The 18,167-nt window shown below is 43.4% G+C and overlaps 1 protein-coding gene across 4 annotated transcripts in view; it reads right to left on the bottom strand.

Annotated features, from left to right (window-relative positions):
• Positions 1-1,744: 1,744 nt before the first annotated feature.
• The window catches only part of LOC310823792 (leucine-rich repeat flightless-interacting protein 2-like), a 58,917-nt gene continuing 42,494 nt past the window's right edge, over positions 1,745-18,167 (bottom strand). For 3 of the 4 annotated variants that reach the window (XM_083696646.1, XM_083696645.1, XM_083696648.1), the window contains 12 exons: positions 11,275-11,316; positions 11,048-11,179; positions 10,563-10,634; positions 9,937-10,107; positions 9,476-9,568; positions 8,951-9,043; positions 5,808-5,940; positions 5,595-5,647; positions 5,356-5,476; positions 5,032-5,111; positions 4,748-4,852; positions 1,745-4,651 (listed from right to left, as the gene is read on the bottom strand). In XM_083696646.1, the coding sequence (XP_083552772.1) occupies positions 4,541-4,651; positions 4,748-4,852; positions 5,032-5,111; positions 5,356-5,476; positions 5,595-5,647; positions 5,808-5,940; positions 8,951-9,043; positions 9,476-9,568; positions 9,937-10,107; positions 10,563-10,634; positions 11,048-11,179; positions 11,275-11,316 (1,206 nt within the window). In that variant the 3' untranslated portion in view covers positions 1,745-4,540. The remainder of the gene's footprint in view (positions 4,652-4,747; positions 4,853-5,031; positions 5,112-5,355; positions 5,477-5,594; positions 5,648-5,807; positions 5,941-8,950; positions 9,044-9,475; positions 9,569-9,936; positions 10,108-10,562; positions 10,635-11,047; positions 11,180-11,274; positions 11,317-18,167) is intronic. The other variant, XM_083696647.1, reaches the window with a different exon arrangement.

Below are 18,167 nucleotides of genomic sequence, written 5' to 3'. Positions count from 1 at the left end.
ACTCTTGGCCGGTCTCCCCGCCTCCACCATCAGGCCTCTGCAGCTCATCCAGAATGCTGCCGCCCGTCTGGTGTTCAATCTCCCCAAATTCTCCCATGTCACTCCCCTACTCCGCAGCTGCACTACTCGGTCACGGCTTTTCACTGTCCTGGCACCCCGCTGGTGGAATGAGCTTCCCATTGCTGTCATGACTGCAGAGTCACTACCAATCTTCCGCCGTAGATTGAAGACCCATCTCTTCAGGCTACATCTTTATGGTCCCTCCTAAAGACCTCTTCACCCCCACTACAAGTTTCTCTCCTGTTAATAATAATAACATTTTTTTTATTACTTTATCTTATGATGACTGATGGATAGATGATTCACTTACTTAAACAAATGTATTTGTTGTAAGTCGCTTTGGATAAAGGCGTCTGCTAAATGCCATAAATGTAATGAAAAAATTTCATTTAATCCATTTTAAATTGAGTCTATAACACAACAAAATATGGAAAAGGTGAAGGGGTCTGAATACTTTCCAAAGGCACTGTATCAATGCCTGAAAGAAGAATTTCGATACCAGAGATTTTCTATCAATCAGCCAATCACCTCCAAAGTGGGAAAAAGCATTGAGCAAGGAAATGACAGTGAAAAAGTTAAATTAATTGGGAATGTGTTTCAGAGACTTCAGCCGGGAGTGCTGTCAGTTTTACTCCATCAGGAAAGAATACATCCTGGAGGTGGAGCCTGGAGAGGAGCAGCAGGTATGTCAGTCAGAGAATCCTGCCCCCGGCCTGTGATCATGCACTGGCTCTTGTCAGTATGAGATGTGTGCAGATCAGCACACCTAGGCTCAGTCAAGACACAACCCCTACCCCGAAAATAACTGTAGATCTGAGAGGATTGATAGGTTAGGTGGTATTTTCTGCCATCTTGCTCATACCTGTCCAGAGGGCAAGATGGAGCCAAGTTACTACCATCTTGCTGATACTGTATCAATCCAAATCCTTTAAGATCTACACGGATGTCTCGGTAGGGGTAATTTCTGGACAGGGCCATAGGCTGCAGTCCAATTCTCTACTCTTCTGTTAAGTGTGCCTTCTATCACTACCCTCATGCATTTAAAGGCATTGGATTGGTTTAAGCATGGATTTGAGGGAGTTTTGCCATATGTACACCAATCCTCTCTTTTTAATTCCATGAAAGGGTGTGAACAAGTGTGCTCTTCCGGGTAGGAATTAGACAGCAGTCCGAAGGTTTAATAAGTAGGTACTAAACAGGACCCTGGAGCAAATTATGTCAAATGGATAAGGTACAGCTGTCAAATGTGCACTGTTATTATTAATATTAATCCAAACTTGGTCTCGATGAATATCCCTGTGTTGCAGGATGCAGAGCTGAATGCTTGGTGTTGGAAGGTAGAAAGCCTTCCGCAGCCTCTTCAGTCCTCCTAAACACTTCAGTGAGGACTGCAGCGTGCTCCAGTTTGTAGAGGTCCGGCAGGCTGGCAAAATATTTGAGAGATGCCGAGACAAACATGGGACTAATAGTGAAGCTTGATTCAGAGCAATGTACCTGACTGCTACACTACTTTGGAGACTATTTTTGATACTTTGTATATGTACAGTTTTGAACGCTGTAAATACATTTATTTTTAGAAGCCTTGTATTCTTCAATCAGAAATAAAACTAACTGGTCAGCACAGAGGCATTTTGCATTGTAGCAGAAACCGTTTATTATATAAACCATAAGCAGTTTAGGTGACAAGGTTTATGGTTTGTTCTCTGGCAAGTATCAGAATCATCTAAGATGACAGTCAAAATAAATAAAAAAAGGGTGGTGGAAATCTGGTAGAGTTTATTCATGGTATTTCAATGTGGGAGCTGCTCCAGTCACAATCACTGTGTGGTCCTGAGACTGAAATTGCTGGATCTCTGAGCAGTGTGGTGGATGTCTAGGATTTACCACTCTGTACTTCAGCTCTTCGGAGGTGAGATTCAAGAAACAAAGTCCTGAGTAGCCACAATATTTGAGTCCGGTATTTATTATTGCTTGCAAACAAGAGACAAGAGCCTAACAGCAGCCAAGCGTAAATCCGGGGGTCTGTTTAGCGCAAGTCTGAAGAGCCGATTCTTAGGGTTGTCTTTTATACAGATGAAACATAATAGTAGGCGCCACAAAGGCTATCACCTGCAAGGTTGTGCTTACGTGAGAGGTGGCGGGAGAGAAAGAACAATGGGGAGACTTTCTTATTGATCAATCAGCGTTCAACATTTCACACTTATCCACCTTCCTGTCGGCAAGATGTGTCTGTGCCTTTATTGTCGCTCTCCCCCACCACTCCCTCCGAAACCACCGCTATCCATATGGTAATCATACGCCGTTTCTCAGAACCATGGCTATTGAACTTTAGAGGTGTGGTGTGGTAATACAGAGAGAAAATGTAATCACAGTATTCACACAAGTTGTATCAGTTGTATGAAAGTGTATATCCTTCAAACAGTTCTATCAATGTATTTTCCATTACAGCAGCGAACACAGTTTGAGGAAAAAGTGTTATGTAGTGCTGTCCTCGCCTTTGTTACTCAAAATTAAGAACTTGAATCATCAGTCATGTTCAACAGGTATTCAATGTGCCATAACCCATGCAAAAAAACATCCACCTTGCATATCCAGTTGTCATTTACACAATTATTTTTAAATAAATATATATAAAAAAATAAAAAAAACTCAATGAAACCTCAGCAGACAATTAGTTCTATATATTTTTAAATCATGACAGCACCTTTAAATACATTATTCTGTACCAGTTATGACTATTGTTTAAATTTTGGTAAGACAATGCAAACCCTCGGTCTCCAGGTGTGAGAAGGCACTTCACTGTGTGGGGGCTTATAGGTGCAGGGCCAGAGCAGCCGTGAGGGTTTAAAGCGCCATAATACACTCAACGGCCACTTTATTAGGTAGACCTGTTCAACTGCTCGTTAACGCAGATATCTAATCAGCCTAACATGGCGGCAACTCAATGCATTTAGGCATGGTCAAGACGACCTGCTGAAGTTCAAACCGAGCATCAGAATGGGGAAGAAAGGTGATTTAAGTGACTTTGAACGTGGCACGGTTGTTGGTGCCAGACGGGCTGGTCTGAGTATTTCAGAAACTGCTGATCTACTGGGATTTTCACGCACAACCATCTCTAGGGTTTACAGAGAATGGTTCGAAAAAGAGAAAATATCCAGTGAGCGGAAGTTCTCTGGGCGAAAATGCCTTGTTGATGCCAGAGGTCAGAGGAGAATGGCCAGACTGGTTCGAGATGATAGAAAGGCAACAGTAACTCAAATAACCACTTGTTACAACCAAGGTATGCAGAAGACCATCTCTGAACGCACAACACGTCGAACCTTGAAGCAGATGGGCTACAGCAGCAGAAGACCACACCGGGTGCCACTCCTGTCAGCTAAGAACAGGAAACTGAGGCTACAATTCGCACAGGTTCACCAAAATTGGACAATAGAAGATTGGAAAAACGTTGCCTGGTCTGATGAGTCTCGATTTCTGCTGTGACATTCAGATGGTAGGGCCAGAATTTGGAGTAAACAACATGAAAGCATGGATCCATCCTGCCTTGTATCAACGGTTCAGGCTGGTGGTGGTGGTGTAATGGTGTGGGGGATATTTTCTTGGCACACTTTGGGCCCCTTAGTACCAATTGAGCATCGTTTAAACGCCACAGCCTACCTGAGTATTGTTGCTGACCATGTCCATCCCTTTATGACCACAGTGTACCCATCTTCTGATGGCTACTTCCAGCAGGATAACGCACCATGTCACAAAGCTCACATCGTCTCAAACTGGTTTCTTGAACATGACAATGAGTTCACTGTACTCCAATGGCCTCCACAGTCACCAGATCTCAATCCAATAGAGCACCTTTGGGATGTGGTGGAACGGGAGATTCGCATCATGGATGTGCAGCCGACAAATCTGCAGCAATTGCATGATACTATCATGTCAATATGGACCAAAATCTCTGAGGAATGTTTCCAGCACCTTGTTGAATCTATGCCACAAAGAATTAAGGCAGTTCTGAAGGCAAAAGGGGGTCCAACCCGGTACTAGCAAGGTGTACCTAATAAAGTGGCCGGAGAGTGTACTCATTCATGCAACATATCAAAAATGATAGCCAAAAAAACAGAATAGCCAAGCACCCAACCAGAGAGAAACAAAACCTTGTGAATAACATGATGTTGTACAAAGCTTTGAAAAATAAAGTAATAGAGAAATGTCCTTAAATTCATCTCCCCATTAACTGTATCGTTTAATATCTCCCTTCCTAAGACACTGACGCACACAACAACGTGACAAACCAATGCTTATCGTTAATGAAAGAAAGAAAAAAAGAAAAAAAAACGACAGCACAGCTTAGACTCTGCTACCAGTGTTTTTGGTTTGCAACACAACTTAAGTGTTATAAAGGAAGAATGGAAATGTGCTCCAGATACAATATGGCAATTCAAGGTCTGAGGTGTGAGTTTAAGGGCTTCTGTGGCAATCCAGTGCCTCACTGTTGAGATAGAAGGGCATTTCGGTTGGCCTTCATCTTCTCAAGGCGCTTTAATAGGTGGTTGTTGGTCATCTCCATCTCCTCAATCTTATCCAGGGCTGTGCGCAGCTGTTGGAAGAAGAGGCAGAGAGGTTAGCCGTTAGCAGACACCAACATTGCATTTTTGGTTCCTACACCAGTCACTGATTTTGTTTTGTTCCTTACCTCTCTTTGAAGTTTCCTTTTTCCAACCTTTAGTTCATCTTCTATTTTCTCTGAGTTATCTGCTGATGCCTTGTACCTGGACACTTGTCCTTCAAGTCTGTTAATCTGTATATGGGGATGATAATACAGTTAGACTACTGAAACACAACCAGAACTCCATCAAGAACATTTAGTTTTCATTCTGATTCAAAGGCTTTAATTCATGTGTCCTGTGTGGTTTTGTTGGCATACATTCAACTTGGGCACATGTGGACTAGAAAAGAACATCTGTTTCCATGACTTACATTTTGTTCCATTGTACCCATTTCCTGTTCTGCTTTCAAGAGCTTGAACTTGTACTCACTCATCTGTCTATTTGCATCTCCTGCAGGAAGGAATATTGAACATGAGTTTGTAAAGTGTGTTATTGTAGGAGTATATACTGTATACCAAGCCTGTTGTCTCCATTTGTTTTATTCATTTTTCCTGTGAAGCATATTGTGTTTCATGTATGAAATGTGCTATACAAAAATGCAGATAGATAGATATAGGTTTGGTATGAATGGTAATATGCATGTGTCTGTGTGTGTTAAATGAATAGTGTGTGTTTGGGCAGGAACAAGGTTTACTCTGCATCTCAATGAAGTATAGGTCAGTGCCGTTCTCCATCCTCTCTCCGTCTGTGAGCACACTGTCCATCTTTGAGTGCTTCTGCCTCTCGTCTTCCAGCTGCATCTTCAACTCCCTGATCTGAGAGACACCATAAAGAACAGACAATATTACCTATAGTCAAGGCCTGACGACTTTTATACATAGAGCAGAAAAGGATTAATGAGAAAATAGCTCAGAGGTAGAAAGCTATAGGTACCTGGGCCAAGAGTTCATCCTTTTCATCCGCTTTCAACTTTCGTAGCCTAACATCTACATAATGAGAACATGGCATTATCAATGTGAATGATATGTACAGTAGGGTATAGTTATTAATAAACATACAGTATGAAGACATCTGGAGAGCAGACATAGCAGAACTGATGATCAGCATTCCAAATATCCCTCTGAGGAGCATGTGGCCTCCACTCACCCAGTGGCCCCTCTGCTGCAAACTCCAGCACATGGACAGCCTCCTGTGTGGCCACAGTGATCCCTGAGGCTGGCGGCTCATGGCTGAGGTCTCCATTGGGCATTCCCTCTGGGATGATGACCAGTCCATGTTTCTGTGGGGAGCACAGGGAGAAGTTAAGGAGGAGCTCAGAGAATGAGGCATGATCAGATCATTTGTATAATAATAACAATAATTGTTAAAGCAGAACAATGAACGGGCTTCCATTAAAATTATACACACAGCACAAATTTGACATGAGTAAGGTGGTAGGAGAGCGGGGAAAAGGATAGCAGAAACTACAAGGTACACACAATATTTGATCCCCTGCTGATTTTGTTAGTTTGCCCGATTACAAAGAAATGAGCGGTCTATAATTTTTATGGTACTTTTATTTTAACAAAAAAGTCCAGAAAAAACACATTATATAAAGTTATAAATTCATTTGCATTTGATCGAAGGAAAAAAGTATTTGATCCCCAAGCAAAACATGACTTAGTACTTGGTGGAGAAACCCTTGCTGGCAAGCACAGAAGTCAGACGTTTCTTATAGTTGGTCACCAGGTTTGCACACATCTCAGGAGGGATTTTGGTCCACTCCTCTTTACAGATCCTCTCCAAATCCTGAAGGTTTCAAGGCTTTTGCTTGGCAACTCGAAGCTTCAGCTCCCTCCACAAATCTTCGATAGGATTAAGGTCTGGAGACTAGCTAGGCCACTCCATGACCTTAGTGTGCTTCTTCTTGAGCCACTCCTTTGTTGCCTTGGCTGAATGTTTTGGGTCATTGTCATGCTGGAAGACCCATCCACGACCCATCCTCAGTGCTCTGGCTGAGGGAAGGAGGTCCTCGTCCAAGATCTTATGGTACATGGCCCCGTCCATTGGCCCCTCAATGCAGTGAAGTCGTCCTGTACCCTTAGCAGAGAAACAACCCCAAAGCATAATGTTTCCACCTCCGTGTTTGACGGTGGGGATGGTGTTCTTGGGATTGTAGCATTCAGCATTTCTCTCCCTCCAAACACGAAGAGTCAAATTTATGCCAAAGAGTTCAATTTTGGTCTCATCTGACCACATCACCTTCTCCCAAGCCTTCTCTGAATCATTTAGGTGTTCATTGGCAAACTTCAGATGGGCCTGTACATGTGCCTTCTTGAGCAGGGGGACCTTGCGGGCACTGCAGGATTTCAATCCGTTACGGTGTAGTGTGTTACCAATGGTTTTCTTGGTGACTGTGGTCCCAGCTGCCTTGAGATCATTACCAAGCTCCTCCCGTGTAGTTCTGGGCTGATCCCTCACCCTTCTCATGATCATCCTTACCCCACGAGGCAAGATCTTGCATGGAGCTCCAGGCCGAGGGCGATTGATGGTTATTTTGTATTTCTTCCATTTTCTAATAATTGCACCAACAGTTGTCTCCTTCTCACCAAGCTTCTTGCTGATGGTCTTGTAGCCCATTCCAGCCTTGTGCAGGTCTACAACTCTTACCCTGATGTCCTTTAAATGTTCTTTGGTCTTGCCCATGGTGGTGGAGAGGTTGGAATGGAAGAGATTGATTCTATTGACAGGTGTCTTTTATACCCATAGCAAGCAGAGATTAGGAGTACTTTTCCTAAAGTGACAGGACTAATCTGTGTGCCTTATGGGCATATAACCGGTCTGTATGAGCCAGAATTCTTGCTGGTTTGTAGGGGATCAAATACTTATTTCCTTCGATCAAATGCAAATTAATTTATAATTTTATATGATGTGTTTTTTCTGGACTTCTTTGTTTATATTCTGACTCTATTTGTTAAACTAAAAGTACCATACAAATTATAGACCGCTCATTTCTTTGTAATCGGGCAAACTAACAAAATCAGCAGGGGATCAAATAATTATTTCCCCCACTGTACATGCAACATATCCTCCGTTCATGCACTAGTGTGTGTGTAGTTTGAGTATGCACAAAGGCGTACTCATCAAAATGGCAAGGTAAGAAATGCATACTACTGTATAACGGACATGAACACTACAACATGCTAACAGATTAGACAACACAAGACAAAATTGTGGTAAGGGAAGAGCTAAAAGGCCAAATAACAGCTTTCAATAACTTTCTTTCAACGTAAGAGGCAGATATGGATGGCTTGCTGCCAATTCAGGCTGTGACAGCCCCCACCTTAACAATGTAATATGGTATGAGTGTTTACCCTCACACACCATTTGGTTCGGTCAGCCAATCAGTGTTAAGCACACGCCCCTTCCCGTCTCCTATAAAGAGCCCTGATTTTGGCTGCTCTGGTAGCTCTCCCTTTCATCCTCACTTAAAGGCTATATGACAGCCGATGCCTTATCCCAGCTTCCTCAAGAATTTAGACCTGGTGCAAAGATCTGCCGTATAAGCTGAGCCTTTGTGTTTGTGCCGTAGAATTGGCCAGGGTTGTGGCCACAACTCATTCCACAAGTGTCCACGCCCCTCTGTGTTTCTTTTGTTCCCCACCTACCATTTCAATGCTCCGTTTCATTCCCTCATTTGCCCTGAGAATATTGTTCCCTTTTGATTTGCCTAAAGTTTACCTTAAAGGATAAAACGCTACCAAAGAGATGAGGGAAATTCTGGTGCTCTGCAACACTGTAGCTCCACATTAACGCCGCCACAAGGCTAAATCAAATATTGTAGTTTCAAGAAGAGATTTCCATTCATAGAGATCCCTCCATAGTTTACATGTCAGACCCTCTTTCATTGTACAGACCATCCATTGACTAGACTTGGAGAAGGGCACATAAACAAAGTTTTACCTACGACCCCAGCATCCAAACTTAAAACCAGATTAGTGAGTCCACAATGGTCATTTAACATGCACGCAACTCCAGACTGTGAATTAGAATGTGTCAAACTACAAGCTATTATCTAAAGAGCTCCTGTCATGCAAGTATGAGAGGCAAGAGACTGTCGTGGCATTGGGACGGTTGATTGATTTTAGTTTCATTGATTGACATTTTCAGACATGAGACTATTCAGGGCAGAAATATTCCAACGTGATCACATCAAACATAGAAACCAAAACAACATAAGCTGCCTGACCAAATCTGAAGCACCCTATTGCCTCTCATAATCCTTCAGAGCTCCCAGTGAGACCTCCTACCCCAATCTTTTTGTCCTTCCAGTTGATAGTTTCCTGCAGGTCAAACACCTCTTGTGTGAGGGCATCTAACTTAGTCTGCATTCCCTGGTTCGCCTGAGGTGATGTTGCACAATAAAGGGGTACAGGGTAAAACACAGGAAGAAAACCGGAAAGAATCAGATGGAAATGATGAATATAGACATGAAAGGAAACATTAGATGAAAACAAGAATAAATGGAGACAAGCCAGAGATAAACTACAATATTACAGAGAACGGAAGTATCGGTCTGTAGACTTGTGACAGAGAAAACAATGAAAAAAGCTAATGTCAGGAGACACTGAGATGAGAATGAGACTATAAAAGAGGACCCAGAGGCAGCCAGAACCACTAGATCTTCATCCAGTTACTGCAGAGCACAAACTCCTCCTATAGCCCCGTAGATTTCATGTGTATGAAGGGACTAACATGTGTAAAGGAGTAGAATGAATGTAGGGTGTGAACTGATGGCCACCAAATGAATGTTTGTTTTCTTAGTGAAGCCATACCTCTATGAGTTCATCTCTCTGGCAGATTTCCTCTTTTAACTCCTCTTGTTTGTGCTGCAGGACCGTGCATATGTGCTTTTGTCTTTCTAGTTCCTGAAATGAAAGAGGACCATTGTACGACACACAATAAATCAACACTGTGCAGACGTTCTGCATCACACACATTTAAAATGTCTCTACATTCATGTGAGCAAAAAAGGGTTTGAAAGTGTATTTAATGTCTCAAGTTTATCAAAAACAAATGCCATTTGATGCCGTATGAGCTAATGTATGACACATTTTGTATGCTAAATCTTCTTTCTATTCCATTGAAACACCTGTTCGCAGTTGGCCACTTTGGATCTTTGCATGTTAAGTCATGGTGTGGTCAGAGACTTTGCAATTTGCATATGCTTGCTTCCGTCTGACTGTATGTGTGAACAAGATCCAGGTTATCCATTTTGCTGTGTTTAATACTTCACCTTAGACTTGTCCTCTGTTTCCCTGTGCATCTCTACCATCTGCTCTTCCATCTCCTCAATGACGTCCTTGAGTGTGTCCACCTGGTAGATGAGGTTGGCTTTGTTGTTGTCCAGCTGTGCATTTGATACCATGGCTTTCTTATACTTCTCCTCCACCTCTGAGAGCGACTCCTGACAGGAGGGCACACACATCTCTTTACAGACTGAACCACGGAGAGGGCACAGTTCTACACAGACTTCCTCAGAACAGTGAGCTTTTCAGGGTGACTTCAGAAAATAAACCAGGAGGCCATCCAGCACAGTGAATGAAAGCTTGGGTGGAACTATAAACCCTGAAACGAATCAGTCAGAGGATAAAGCAAGACTACTCATGAACTTGCATTTAGTCTGGAGCATTACTAGGGTTTAAGGAGCGCTTTCATTCCAGGCCACAACCGATAAGTTAATTTAAAAGTGGAGCAGCAAAGGTCATGCAAGGATCATGCCTTCAACCTGGGAGCCTATAGAATGGTGAGTGTAATGTTAGGTGTTACAGTAGAGCCCTGGGGGGTGAGGAAGTTTGTGATGCCATACGGCTGCCAGACGACAAGAGAAGGCATGCTGCGAGCTCAGTCAGACCCCTCTACCTTCAGCTCTTTAAGCCCCTGCATGTATTGCCCCTCTACATCTTGAATCTGGTCCTTTAGATCATAGATATCCTGTAGAACAGATGGAAGGAATGGTTGTGGGGGGATGAGGGAGAATTAAGGACAGATTTCAGAGCACCCGTGCAGTAGGCCCAGACATACATGAGGACAGCTGTACAGGAAGTTTATTCAGGAAATTAAAAACGTGCATACATTCTTCCTGTGCATACAAGTACAAGGGAGTCAACATGGTACATTAGGCCCTTAGTGCGGAGAAGAGAGTGGGTGTTTCAAACAACATTCTAATTTGACAGCACTTAGGAATAGAACAGTCTATATAGATGGTTTAAGTCTAAAATTACTTTTGTTAGGTTTCATTTGGATGTAATGGAAGTGTAAAATTAGAATATATTTCTATCAGGACTGGTATTGATACAGTACTGTATAATCTAGCCTTACATAGTTTACCTGTGTGTGTGCCTTACCCTAAGTTCACTCAGACTGGTGTCAGGGTCGATGACGCTGCTGGTGTCTGCACTGCCCCGTCGTGAGGAGGTTTCACCCAGGGAGGCCAGGGTGGCTGGAAAAAGGCCTGGGGTGGCACAGCGCGAGGACGGCTGGAAAGACAAAGCACCTAAGAGCTCTCGTCAGCAGCACACAATGAAAATGGACTGAAGCCAAACTGGACATTTTTACCATTCTCTGTACTCACCCGACTGTAGTCTGTGAACTGCTTATCACATTTTTCATCCAGCTGAAAAAAAAGAAAGCAGCAGCATAATCCTTAGGCTACAGGCTAGGCTATATACAGCATCACAATGAACAGATCCATAACAATGTGCATCCAAAGTGGCATATACTTGGTGCTGATCTCACCCTGAAAATCAAAGAGTTAGTCAGAAAGGTTTGAGTAGGGAAGTGTCTGCTTCATATTCACAGACCACCTGATATAGATTCCCGAAGGCACTCACGCACACACACACACGAGCCAATGAGACACTATTAGGTTAATCAAAGAAAGGCAGTTTTAAAATTTCAAAAAAATGTCTTCTTCTTTTTAAGCTTTTTAACTTTTGCACTTTTATATCTTTACTCTTTTCTTATTTCATTTTATTATATGACATGTTTTTATGTGAAGCACTTTGAGTCTGCCTCGTGTATGAAATGTGCTATATAAATAAAGTTGCCTTGCTTTTTGTACCAAACACATGCTATGAGACTTCACGACAAACAAAACACTAAAACAGGTCGTCTGTATAAAACCCAGACTGAGAGACGAATGCATGGTACCTGCCTGCTTCAAAATATCCCAGTTCCCAAAAAGCAGAGGATCACAGGCCTTAATGACTACAGACCAGTCACCCTGACCTCTGTGGTAATGAAGACCTTTGAGCGCCTCGTGCTCATCCACCTCAAGGCCATCACCAACCCCCTCCTCGACCCGCTGCAGTTTGCCTCCAGAGCCAACAGGTCTGTAGACGACGCAGTCAACATGGGACTCCACTTCATCCTCCAGCACCTAGACTCCCCCGGCACCTATGCCAGGATCCTGTTTGTGGACTTCAGCTCCGCATTCAACACGATCAGCCCAGCTCTCCTCCAGGACAAGCTATCCCAGCTGAGCGTGCCTGAGCCCACCTGCAGGTGGATCACTAACTTCTTGACAGACAGGAAGCAGCATGTGCGGCTGGGCAAGCTTGTCTCTGAGCCCCGGACCATCAGCACTGGAGCCCCACAAGGCTGTGTGCTCTCTCCTTTACTCTTCTCCCTCTAAACCAACAGCTGCACCTCTAGCCACCCTTCTGTCAAACTCCTGAAGTCCGTGGATGACACAACCCTCATTGGATTAATCTCCAATGGGGATGAGTCCGCCTACAGAGAGGAAGTTGACAGCCTGGCTTCTTAAAGCAGCCAGAAGAACTTGGAGCTGAATGCCCTAAAAACTGTAGAGATGGTGGTCGACTTCAGGAGAAGCCCAGCCCTAACCACCCCCCTCATCATGTGTGACTCCCCACAGTTAACACTGTGGAGTCATTCAGATTCCTGGGGACAATAATTTCAAAGGACCTCAGGTGGGCGGAGAACATCACCTCCACCATCAAGAAGGCCCAGCAGAGGATGTTCTTCCTGCGGCAGCTGAAGAAATTCAACATGCCGCAGAAAGTGATGGTCGAGTTCTACACGGCCATCATTGAGTCCATCCTCAGCTCACCATCTGGTTCGCTGCCTCCACTGCCAAGGACAAAGGCAGACTGCAGTGGACCATTCGGTCAGCCGAGAAGGGCAGGTTGCAGCTGATGACATCACTCCAGGACCAGTAAGAGAGCAGGAAAGATCATCGCTGATCCTTCCCATCCTGGTCACCACCTCTTCCATAGACTTCCATCCAGCAAAAGGTTCCGGTCAATCAAAACCAAAACCTCGCTCAACCTGAACAGTTTCTTCCCCATGGCAGTGGGGCTCACAAACAAGCCCTGCCTCTCACTGACTCTGGGACTTCCACCCCATCACACACAAACACAATGCACTGACAGTGTAATTTATAATTATTTAAAATTATTCTAATTTATAGTGTACATGCCTCATATCCATTTCACAGCCTCTAACCTCATTGCCACTTTTATTGTTCGTTTTTGTAAATTTGTTATTGCTATTTTGTTAATATTTTGCGATTTTGTAAATTTCTTGTCAATATTTGCTATTGTTTTTTATATCCCATGCACCAACCTCACCAAGTCAATTTCCTGTATGTGCAAATATACTTGGCCAAATAAAAGAATTCTGATTCTGATTCCACAACAGGGCAACCCCTTCAAAACAGTGTTGTGTCAACAGCCATTCCCATTGCACACTTGTGTGAGGAAGAGCCACTGACACTGTCCAGGTTTGGGATACTCAGATCATCTCGGTCACACACAACACTACCCATGTGGTTTGAGCGGCTGAAATAGTCAGCAGCAGTCTCACTGATGTCAGAGAAATCAGACGACTAGTAAGAGGAAAGTAAGAGGAAAATATAGAGAAACAGCCATAGGGCACACATCTAGAGTATGTATGAGGCACACTCTTGAAACACCCCCCCATGGCACCTCTGAGTTGTAGCCTTTATTGAATCAAAGTAACAGCAGTGCCTACAGTGCCTCATTTTGTATCCTTCTCCCTTCCCCTCAAATCCACCCCCTCCCAGTCAGACTCTACCCACACTGTATCCTCTCGTCACAACCTCTACCCTCTCCCTCACCGCTCTCTCTTCCTCTGTCTTATCCTCCCTACCCTCTGTTGAATCCTTCTCCCTTCTATCCACTGATGCAGCCTCCTCCACCCTCCTGTCCACTCTTTCCTCATCCTTTGACTCTCTCTGTCCACTGACCTCAAGGCCAGCGTGATCCTTTCCACGCGCTCCTTGGCTGTCTGAAAGCTTGTAGAATAGGGCTCCGGGCAGCTGAGAGGAAATGGAGAAAAACCGGCCTCCCTGATGAACGAAAACCTTCTCTCTCTCTCCTCCTCAACTACACCTCATCTGCATCAGCTGCTAAAGCTTCTTACTACCATTCCAAAATTCAATCCTCTGCCTCTGACCCAAGGAAACTGTTCTCCACATTTTCCTCAACCCTCCTCCCTGTCTGCGGCTGACTTTGTCACCTACTTTGAAAAGAAGGTTGATGACATTAGCAGGTCTTTCTCTCTACCTCTCGCCAGCACCGCTACCACTCCTCCCAAACCCACTGCGCAAGACTCGATCTCTGGTTTATCAGCTCTTTCCCCCCTCTCCCCTGATGATATTCTAAAACTGGGCACATCCAAGCAGGCAACCACCTGCCCTCTCGATCCTATCCCATCCCCCCTTCTCCAATTCATTTCCAAAGACCTCCTTCCTTTCTTACCACCATAATCAATTCCTCTCTATCCACAGGATCTGTCCCAGCTGCCTTCAAGACAGCCAGAGTTAAGCCTCTTCTCAAGAAACCAACCCTTGACCCATCTGCTGTCCATAACTACAGACCGGTATCCTTTCTCTCCTTCTTATCTAAAACCCTTGAACGTGCTGTCTCTAACCAACTGTCTCACTATATTTTTAGAACAACCTCCTTGGCCCCCACCAATCCGGCTTTAAGGCTGGCATGGTGACATCATTTAACACTGCTCAATAAACAGTCAGAACACTTACAGTTCTGGAACCATACAAGCCACAGAGACCATCATCATATATAGAGGCCTGAAAGCACAATGGAAAAATAATCCAGAACTAAGAAAAGCACAAGAGGGAACATCTATCTTGGTCAATAGATCTAACAAGCTGAGTGGCATGCCGTTCACAAACTAAAAGCATGATAAGAAGTGATAAGAAAAAACAAACACAAGTGAACAGAGAGGCAGGGGGAGTGTTTGACAGAGGACCAGGGATAGCCATAGAGAGCACGGATTGGGGGTTGCAAGAAAGAACAACAAATTAACCCCATTTCCCTGACCCTGTGACCCTAGGTTTTTACCAGAGGATGGATCACTGAGATGAGAGGAAGACGACAGAAGAGTGAGGTGATACTGTCCCTGTCAACTGCTGAGGCATTACATCAGTAACAAAGCACTTCTGCATATGCTTTGATGACACCGAATATACCAATCATGAAAGCTGGAGTTTCAAAATGCCTCCCTCTGTTTTTTGCAAGATATCCTAACACAAATCACATTCAAGACAACATTGGGCTGTATTTAGGCTACATATTGATTGTTGTGTTGCTTTACCAGGCAGTATGTTACTGAGGTCTGCGAGTATTTTCGTCTTACTGAGGAGCTTTGAGCTTTAACCTAGGCTACACATCAAAAGCCCTCTGTGTAGTTAACAATTCACAATGGATCATCTCATCTTGGGTTTATATGTCCAATAAACTTGATAAGAATTCAGTTCAGCTAGTTTCAGTTCAGCTAGCTTGCCTTCACATACATAGCCTAATCTCTCGGGCTGTTCCAGACCAAGAAATTGCTTGGTCAAGTCAAAATCAGCAGTTCAAACCCATAGTCGACTCATCGTCACAAACTTATGATAGGCTATTAATGATTTAAATACAGTGCCCTCTATAAGTAAAGAGAGAGCACTTTGGAAAGAGGAAGCATTTTGTCTTCTTTTAGCTCTATACTCCCAACAGTTTGGATTTGAAATCAAACAATTATTATGGAGGTTAAAGTAGAGATTCTCAGCTTTAATTCAATGTTTTTTTTTTATGATTGGGTTCACCATTTAGAAATAACAACACAGAACTCATGTTTAGTATTTGGTCGACAATCCTTTGCATGCAATAACTGCCTGAAGTCTGCGACCCATTGACCCCACCAGAAGCTGGGTATATTCGCTGGTGATGCTCTGCCAGGCATGTACTGCAGCCATCTTCAGTTGTTTTTTGTTTGTTGTTGCCTAAAATCTTAAATCATCAAGAAATTAAATGCATGTTCAGTAGGATTTAAATCTGAAGATTGACTTGGCTAGTAAAGACCTTTCTGCTTTTTGGCCCAGAAAAACTCCCTAGTTGCTATGGCATTATGTTTGGGTTCATTGTCTTACTGTATGATGACCATCCAATGAATTTGGAGGCATTTGCTTGCACTCGAGCAGGCAAGATGTTTCTGTACACTTCAGAAGACATCCTTCTGCTGCCATCAGCAGTAACATCATCAATTAAGACAAGTCAGCCAGTTCTTGTGGCAGCTATACATGCCCAAATCATAGCACCTCATCCACCATGTTTCACAGATGAGGTGGTATGCTGTAAATCTTGGGCAGACCCTTTTTCTCCAAACTTTCCCCTTGCAATCACTCTGGTACATAATAATATTCATCTTATCTGTCCTCCAGACCTCAGCAAGCTTTTTAGGTACTTTTTTAGCAAACTGTAACTTGAACCTGAAATCCTTTTTGAGGATAACTAGAAGTTTGCACCTTGCAGTGAAGCCTCTATAGTTCGGCTGGTGACGTATTCTGCGGATGGTAGTCTCTGACACATTCATGCCTAACTCCTGGAGAGTGTTCCTGATCTGTGGGACAGTTGTTTTGGAGTTTTTCTTAATTATGGTGAGCATTCTTCGGTCATCCACTGTAGAAGTCTTCCTTGGCCTACCAGCCTGTTTGCGATTACTGAGCTCAACAGTTTTTTTTTATTTATTTTTTTAATGATGTTCCAAACTGTTGATTTTGGTAAATCTAAGGTTTTGGCTATGTTTCGGATAGATTTTTCTGATATTTCAGCCTAATAATGGCTTCCTTGACTTTCATTGACGTCTCTTTGGTCTTCATGTTTACAGACACCAATAGCACATTCCACAGACAAATGCAAAACCTATAATTAATACTAGACATTGACAGCTATCTTATGCCTGCACAAATGATGTGACGAAACACACCTGACTTCACTACCTATCTTCGGCCGTAGACTGAAGATCTCTTCAGGCTACATCTTGACTGTTGTGCTAGAAATATTTTTTGACAGAATACTGCTGTATTGCTTATAACAATGTACTAGGCCTGCCCTTATGGTAAGGCAGGTTGTGGAAATTTACTGAGTAGTGTTGCTGGGCAAAACGGGGTTTGATGGTTGGAAGTGGTTGGAAGACTGTGGGAAACAGTACTTGTGGCACCTGTTATTGACACGATGTGTTCCAACCCTCAACATCCCTATCTTTGTCCTTGGTTGGGGCAGGGTGTGCTATAAGGAGGGAAAGTTGCTGTGCTGCTTTTTTGCACACTGGTGAGATTTCACTGAACTTCTGTTCGGAGTGTCTCTCCGCTTGCAAGTGTAATAAATGTATATTGTGGCTTTAACAAGACCCTTGGCTCTTGAATCTCACCTTTGCTGAAATAAAATACTACAGAGAATTTCCACGACACTGTCCCTCCTAAAGACCTCTACAGTTTCTCTACTGTAAATATATATATTCATTTTTTAATTCTTCCTTCTAGCATTGTGACTGCCAATGGCCCCTGGTCCTTGCATAGATTAGTTTTTCTCATGATGACTGATGTATAGATGTGGGGGGACATGCAGCGTTCGGCCTGTAGAGGGAGCTACAGGACCGTGGCAAGGGTTACGGAAGCGAGGCTTCGTTGCGCACCTGTTGCGAATTAAGCCTCGTTAACTAAATGGTTTAAGATGTGTGTGCCTCTGCTTTGGGGGGGGGGAGGCTGGACCGGAAAAGGAATAAAAAAGAAGGAACATTCTAAATAAACTGGCTTTTTCCCTTATCACCACCACCGAGTCCGCCTCTGTGTTAAGGACCTTGCTACAATAGATGATTCACTTACTTCGACAAATGTACTTGTTGTAAGTCGCTTTGGATAAAGGCGTCTGCTAAATGTCTAAAATGTAAATGTAAATCCTGACTAAGCAGAAACACCTGTCAAGCCAATTCTCCAATAGGTTTGGTGCCCTGAAATAGGGGGACTATGTATAAAAAGGGTTGTAATTTCTAAATGGTGAAACCAATCTGAAAAAAGAAAACATTAAATTAAATTTCTACTTTAACCTCATAGTATTGGTTTGATTTCAAATCCAAACTGTTGGAGTATAGAGCTAAAAGACGACAAAAATGTTTACTCTTTCCAATACTTATGGAGGG

Source organism: Argentina silus (assembly GCF_951799395.1).
Source record: "Argentina silus genome assembly, chromosome: Y".
NCBI classification, from domain to species: domain Eukaryota; kingdom Metazoa; phylum Chordata; class Actinopteri; order Argentiniformes; family Argentinidae; genus Argentina; species Argentina silus.
The sequence above is the reverse complement of the archived record's forward strand: the minus strand, read 5'-3'. Positions and strand labels throughout refer to the sequence as shown.